The following is an 8,050-nucleotide window of genomic DNA, read 5'->3' as shown; positions in this document are numbered from 1 at the left end:
TTATGCTAAAAGTAGTATTTACCGTTATTGACGTGTATGTTGAAAACACCGCAACCGCCACCGCAATGTTCACCTTCTTGCAGCTACCGCTGTTTATCTTGTATGTTGTCAATCAATTTTGATATCTGTATAATCTGCTTTTACAAAATCCTTTGATGTTTTAGTTCAAAAAAAAAATTCTTTTTTTTTCCTTCCTTTTTTTTTGTTTTTTTTACGAGGTAATTGTTTAGGTTATTATTCTGGCTTCAATTTTAATTTAAATCAAAACTTTCCAGAAAAGTTATTACTTTAAGCCATATTTAACTTCTGAAATATGTTAGCTTGCACTTTAATTCCTTTAGCAATTTAAGTTTTAATGATCTTTATAAACTTATTATTTCAGTTAACACATATCTTTTTACAAATTGATTGCTAATACTTTTAGTTATTTTTAATTTAAATAAAAAACTTGGTTTTCACAAATTGATTTTTAATATTTTCAGCTATTTTTAATTTAAATAAAAACAATAAGTTTTCACAAATTGATCTTTAATATTCTCAGTTAATTTTAATTTAAATAAAAAAATATAGTTTTTCACAAATTGATTTTTAATACTTTTAGTTATTTTTAATTAAAAAAATAAAAAGACAAAGTTTTCACAAATTGATTTTTATTAAGATAAGAGATAAGAGAAGATAAGAGAGCTCCTGAACCGTGCACTACCATTTTGATATCCTATTTGTTTTCGTCATCATCCCGTTGATTCCCAAAGCCCGCACAATTTTCGAAGCCGTTTTTTGACCCCCATGTTAATACTGTTTTTTTTTTCATTCCTTCCTTTGTACATTCCGCAAATACCACCTGCATTACCCACTTTTTTCCTCATAACTTATTTTACTTACATTGTGCATTGCTCTGTCAGCATTGATCACTGCAACTCCGAAAGCTTTCGCAGTCACTTTGATCAAAACAAACCAAAACAAAAAAAATTTATAAAAGCTTTTACACATTTTTTTATTTTGCATGTGCTTATGGACGTCGCGGGTAAACCGAGGTAATGTCATGCCTATATATTTAATTCCAGTTAAGCTAATTTTTTTTTTTGTTACTCAGGCCTACATAACAATCTTCCTATATTTTCTATGGTTTTTACGTCCTCTAATTTCTTTAATATAATTTATCCCTTCCTCTATTTTTACGTCAACTCTGTCCCTATTTAATTTATTTATGTGATTTTCTTTATTTCTAGAGATTAGGTCATGTATCGCTTTGTATCTATCTTCGTAAATTTTTCCATTTAAAAAGTCAATTGCTTATATTTTAGTTGTACTGTGAATTGTGTTGTTATAAAAGCCTACTATCCTCAACATTTTTTCTTCTATTGTTTCGTTTTTATTTTTGTCGTCATGTCTTAGAAGTCGTATATGCTCATTAATAGTATTATGAAGTCTTTCGATGTCTGCATCGGAAGTGTGGTTGCTATTCGAAGTGTAATGAATCCTAATTCGTTGTCTACGACTATTTTCAAAATTTTCTCGTATGTGTTAATATAGTGAAGTAGTTTTGTCTTGAATTCCGTCCAACTTCTACCGTTAATTTTGTAGGTTACTGCGAATTTCGTGAATTTGTCGATTAACGTCATAAAGAGTTCTTTCTTAGAGTGTAAAATACGTCAATGTGTACAATCTCGTGGGGTTTAGAGAGGGTCTCGCTTATATTGAAAGGTATTTTGGGTGGTTTTCGGTCGTATTTTTCTGAAGTGCAAATTTCACAATTGTTAATAAATTGTGTAATCCTTAACTTTAGTTGAGGGTTGTAAACTTGGTTTTTTAATTCCTCGTATACCGCTTGAATGCCTCTATGATTCTTACATAAGTGCTCTTTTTCGATTATAATAGTTAATTTATTTTCTTCTTCTACGTCTATTAGTATTCTTGTACATATTGTGATCTTAAATTTATCATTATTTGAGAGCAGGTCTTCATAAGTATTTTTGAGGGTGTCATAGAATTCATTCTCTATTAAAATTGCGTTTAATTGATTTGGATTAAAGTGACTTTTTAGCAAAGATATTGCGGTTTCTCGATCAAATTCTTTAAGACTTATAGTTTTTCTTTCATTTTTTATCCTAGCTGTTCCAGATGTGATTTTTTTATAATTATTTCATTCCTGAATGTATCATATATGAATATATATATTCTGTTTCTTTTATAGTTGATTCGCAGGATTCTAATGAATAAATATTAGCGGGTAGTGACTCTATGCTTGATAGAGCGTCGGCGTTGCTATTTTGTGTTCCCTTTTTGTACTTGATCTCGTAGTCGAATTCCGACAGTTTTAATCTCCACCTGACTAGTTTTGAATTGGGTTCTTTAATTGAAATGAGCCATGTCGGAAGAGGTATGGTAGAAAAGAGGTTTGCGTCCGAAGAGGTAGGGTCTGAAAAACTTTGTCGCCCATACTATGGCTAAGAGTTCCTTCTCTATTGTACTGTAGTTGAATTCATGTTCATTGAGTGTGCGACTAGCGTAGCAAATCGGGTGGTTGTCTTGTGAGAGGACTGCGCCTAATGCGTAGTTACTAGCATCTGTTGTTACAGTAAATTTTTTTGAAAATTCAGGATATGCTAGTATTGGGTCATGTGTCAACAATGTTTTAAGAGTGTTGAAACTTTGCACATAGTGTGGGTCAGAGGTATTTATTTTAGTGTCCTTCTTCAAGTATCTGGTCATTGGTTTGGCGATTAAAGAATAGTCTTTAATGAACATTCTGTAGTATCCAGTTAGACCGAGAAATTGCTTCATTTGTTTTGTTGATTTTGGTATGGGAAAATTTACTACACATTCAATTTTCCTTGGATTAGGTTTTAACCCTTCCAATGTCACAATATGACCAATAAACTCTGTTTCCCTTTTCAGAAATTCCGACTTATCCAGTTAGATTTTCAGGGTTGCTTCCTGTAAGCGGTTAAAAATGAGTCCAAATGGCATCCTCAAGAATTCATAGTGTCCTCTATCAACGCTAAACGCGGTTTTATAAATATCTTCTTCCTCGATTTCAATCTGATGAAATCCCTTTGCCAGGTCGAGGGTTGTAAAGTATTTGCATCTTCCCAATTTGTCAAGAATTTCGTCTATATTAGGGATGGAGTATTTGTCATCGATGGTTACCTCATTGAGCTTTCGGTAGTCAATGACAAGCCTCCATTCCACTAGCGTCCGTCTTTTTTGGGACTATCCAAATAGTTGCCGAATATAGTGAGTTACTCTGACGAATTATCTTATTCTTGAACATTTCACTAATTTGTTTTTCTACCTCACTCTTGTGAATGTAGGGATACCGATATGACTTGATGTGGATTGGGACATTATTAGTTGTTCTTATTTTATGTTTTATAGCGGACGTAAAGGAAAGTTTATAATTTTCTTGGTAAAATATGTTTCATTATTACTGTTTCAGTGTTTCATTATTACTGATAGTAATAATGATTTTTTCTCTGAATTGAGATGGTCTGTCCGAAGTTGTTCGCTTAAAGGTTTATATTTTTTTATTTGAATTGAAGGTTCCCTTGATTAAATTTGAGTGATTCTGTAATGAGTGCTATTTCTGTTTTATCGTTAAAGTCTTCTTTGGTTTTAAAGAAGATTGGTAACGTTTGTCCTCCTAATTGGATCGTGTTGTCCTGGTAATTTATGCATGCCTTTAATGGTCTAAGTAGGTCATTGCCAATTAAGCCGTCGTAATAGTCATGGAAATTGTTTTGTTTGAGTTATCTTAATCAACTAACTTTATTTTTTTATATTATACAATATTTACTTAAACTACTTACAGGCTAGAGTTTCCAACTTTATATATTTAAAATAATTATTAATATTGTTGAATATGACATCTCGCCCCTTAAAATTGTAATATATTTGAAATATATGTTCTATGTATAAGGTTTAAAGGTATGTATATTATATATTATTCAAATAATATATTCAATATATATATTCAAGTAATATATTCAAAATATATGTTCTATGTATAAGGTATAAAGATATATAAAAGTTTTAAATAGGTTGATAACGATTAGGTTGAGCTCGAGTACGAGCGCTTCGACGTGGTATCTGTTCAGTCATCTGAGAACGCTCTTCAGTGTTAGTGTGATTAGTGTTGTTGTTATCCTCCTGCTCACTAACAGGTGTTGGCAACATATACCAATCAGATTTGCTGTTGTTTTCTGCTGACGTTGATGAACGGTGTTTTATTTGATTTTGATGACGTCTCACGTAACCGTTGGACGTTTTCACAATATAAACCATGCATCCTAAGTTTTTAATAATGACTGCTTCCACCCACTTCGGACCTCGACCATAATGTTTAATATACACGGTTTCGTTAGGCGAGAATTTAGTTGAACGAGTGACGGGTTTATTGTTGTTTGGTGGTGCTGATAACAGTGTAAGCAAAGTACGTGGTGCACGCCCATGTAACAATTCTGCCGGTGACTTCCCTTCGGCATTAGGAATAGCTCGGTATGTCGCTAGATACTTTACCAAAGCCAATTTAATCGATAACCCATCATCAATATTCTTTTGAACGGATGATTTGAATTTACGTACGAACCTTTCCGCGAGCCCATTTGATGCTGGGTGAAATGGTGCTGTGTTAACATGACTTATGCCATTGCGAGCACAGTATTCAGCGAACTGGTCGGAAGTTAGCTGAGGTCCATTGTCACTAATTATAGTTTCAGGTAGTCCTTCTAATGAAAAAACTGCTGACAAAGCTGCTATAGTGTCAATAGTGGTGATAGTTGTTGTGTCCTCCTTGTGTTAGAATTAGTGCCCTCAGTCGCCTCTCATGGCATGGTGGCTAGCCCGGTATGCTCGCCGGTTTTGGGGTGGGGTTCTTGACAACTGAGGCTACACTGTAGACAACAACAAAAAAAAATTCATGCCATGTTTTAAATTCATATCCTAACTTAACTAAATTTATCTATACTTCATTAATATTCCATCTTTACATTTATTCATATTCATATAATAATATTCAAATAATGATTATTATGTTCATATAATAAACTAACTACACTACTTTTTTCAATGCGTAAAAAACAAAAAAACTATTATTTACCTACTTCATTTTTACTTGACCTAAATTAATTCAATATTTCGACACCTAAAAAAAATCTATAATTAAAACCACTGTTATCTATTTGGGTTTCTTAAACTTAAAAAAATCTTCATCGAATAGGATGGGAAGAGCCTTGTTCCTGATGTTCACTACTACTACCGCTGCCTTAGGAAGTTCAGTATACGCTAGGCTTACACCTAAATCACTGGTTCTACCTCTGGGCAACCCCACTGCTTTCATTTTAGATATGATGGACTCTTCCATCCCCCAATCGATGGTTTCAACATCACCAGCCTGCATCGTCACGGTTTCTTCCAATGTGGGAAACACTGGCAATACATCTGGTAATGCTTGCGTGCTGTCAGTAAAACGCTTCATTTTAAAATCACGTGAAGAATAGAGGAATACAATTTCTTCTCAAGGAATCCCTGCCTTAAAATAAAAAAATGTTTGGAACGCCGCACTAACACCACCCCTCTATATTGATTCAGCAATATCTCATCATGAGCTCATAATTAATAAATTAAAAAAAATATATATATATATTTTTTTTTGTAAATTTTTTTTTTCTTTATTATTATATACTATAAATACGAAAGTTGTTTTATAACGCTTATAATATTATTTCAAATTAGTAAAAAAATTTTATCAAAATATTTACTCAAATATAGCTATTTATGTTATTTCATGTAGGAATATTTACAATATTTCTTATATAAATAGATATTTACAAAGTATTTCATGTATACATATAATTCCTATAATTCCTATATAATATTTTTTTTTTTTTTCTTTGCTATACTTATTATGGTAATAATTGGTATATATGTAAAAGAAAACTCCCTAAACAAAGCATCAACAAAAGAATTGAAAAGAGAAAAAAAAAAATTGTAATATTGATCATAAACACAGAACCAACAAAAAGAATAAAGAGAAATTCAACTATAAAACATTCAGTCTTGTTAACCAAAAAAAATTATGTTAGAATTGTTAGAATCACCAAAAACATGTGTTTACTTTATGAACGTTTTATTAAGACTAAAAGAATATAGAGAAATAGAAATTTACATTTTTACAAACTAAAGCAAGGATTACATAGATGAGACAGATACTATGCGTTGATATTTAACACTTCTCCTCAACGCAAGATATCTATACAATTAAATTTCTCTTAATGAATACCCATTTCATCTACAAATTTTTTATGCTTTATTTTTTGTAAATTTTTGGTAAGGATATCTGCTATCATATCGTTGGTACAAACATAGCTCAAACCAATTTTCTTAGATTTGTACATCTCACGAATATGGTGGTACCTTACATCAATATGTTTGCTTCTCGCATGATAAGTGGGGTTTTTTACCAAATGTTGCGCACTTTGATTGTCAGAGTTGATCACTATCGGTTGTTTAATCGCAAAACCTATCTGATGTAGTAACTTGCGTAAATATTCAGCTTCTTTTGCAGCTGTTGATAAACCTATGTACTCTGCCTCAGTGCTGCTAAGCGCCACTACGCTTTGTTTCTGTGATTGCCATGAAAAAACACAACTTGCTGCAACGAAGGCATAACCCGTAAAATATTTTCGGTCGGTATCATCACCGGCCCAATCTGCATCGACAAAGCCCATGATAGGTATTTGAGACTTCTTGTAGTGTAGCTTATAACTCGCTGTATACTGTAAATATCGTAATATGTGCTTTAATGCCGCTAAATGCTCACTGTGTGGATTTACATTTCGCTGAGAAAGTTTTGTTACTGAATGTAATATATCAGGTCTTGTTGTCAAACCCAAATACATAAGTGCACCCACCATAGACTGATACTCTGTAGTATCAACCTTTCTACATGTTTCATTCTTGCAACCTACTTGAAAATTTGGTGGTAATGGCGTTGACACCTTACTGCAGTTTTCCATGCCATATTGGTGTAATAAATTTTTAATATACTGACGCTGACAGACTGTCACATCACCAGTTGCACCATTTCGGTCAATCTCCATACCGAGGAAATGTTTTAAAGTACCCCCGTCTACTACGTCGAAATGATCTGCAATTTGCGCTTTAATCTCATCAAGCTCGTTCCTTGAAGAACTCGCAAACAAAATATCATCAACGTATACTGCAATAATATTATACGTATTGGTACCGTGTCTGGTATAAACACACGAATCAGCTTCTCCTGATAAAAAACCAATACTTCGGAGCACACTATCAAGCTTATTGTTCCATTCTCGACCGCTTTGTTTTAGACCATATAGTGCTTTATGTAATTTCAATACATAATTTGGATGTTCGTTGTTGATAAATGCCTCTGGCTGTCGCATATAAACTGATTCTTGAAGATCTCCATTTAAGTAGGCTGTTGAAACATCCATTTGATCTAAATATAAATTATGTTCGACTGCCAATGCAATTATAAGACGAATCGTTGCGTACCTAATAACTGGTGAAAAAGTTTCAGTGTAGTTCACACCTAGTTGTTGACTACAACCTTTTGCTACTAACCGCGATTTAAAACGCTGTATATCACCGTTTTTGTCCCGTTTTACATTAAACACCCATCGACATCCAATCGCTTTGTGCCCTTTAGGAAGTTGGACTAAAGACCACGTTTGATTTTTAACCAATGAATTATACTCCTCCTCCATTGACGCTTTCCACTCTTCAGAATTTTTTCCACTTAACGCTTGTTGAACTGTGTCTGGTATTATCATACTTTGTTGTGATAATGCACCTACAGTATTATATCGTTTTATCGGACGTCCTGGTTTACCTGTGTATTCTATACGAGGTCTTCCAGCTACCCTTTTCTGGGTTTTAGCAATTGCTACATCTTCTGAGATGTCACTCTTTACACTACTAATTTCTTCATCTCCTTCTTGTAAGCATTCGGCAATTTCTTTTATTTCATTGTCACATTGCTGCTGTGGCTCCATTTCAAAAGATACGT

General features: G+C 33.1%; 1 protein-coding gene across 1 annotated transcript; it reads right to left on the bottom strand.

Annotated features, from left to right (window-relative positions):
* Positions 1-4,032: 4,032 nt before the first annotated feature.
* On the bottom strand, positions 4,033-5,476 carry LOC119687417 (uncharacterized protein K02A2.6-like). Its single transcript, XM_038101723.1, has 2 exons — positions 5,294-5,476; positions 4,033-4,671 (listed from the first exon to the last, which is right to left on the bottom strand). The coding sequence occupies exons 1-2, from the start codon at positions 5,474-5,476 to the stop codon at positions 4,033-4,035; spliced, it is 822 nt and encodes a 273-aa protein (XP_037957651.1).
* Positions 5,477-8,050: the final 2,574 nt, after the last annotated feature.

The sequence above is a fragment of the Teleopsis dalmanni genome, chromosome 1, assembly GCF_002237135.1.
Source record: "Teleopsis dalmanni isolate 2A chromosome 1, ASM223713v2, whole genome shotgun sequence".
NCBI lineage: Eukaryota > Metazoa > Arthropoda > Insecta > Diptera > Diopsidae > Teleopsis > Teleopsis dalmanni.
This window is presented reverse-complemented; position numbering and strand designations above follow the sequence as displayed.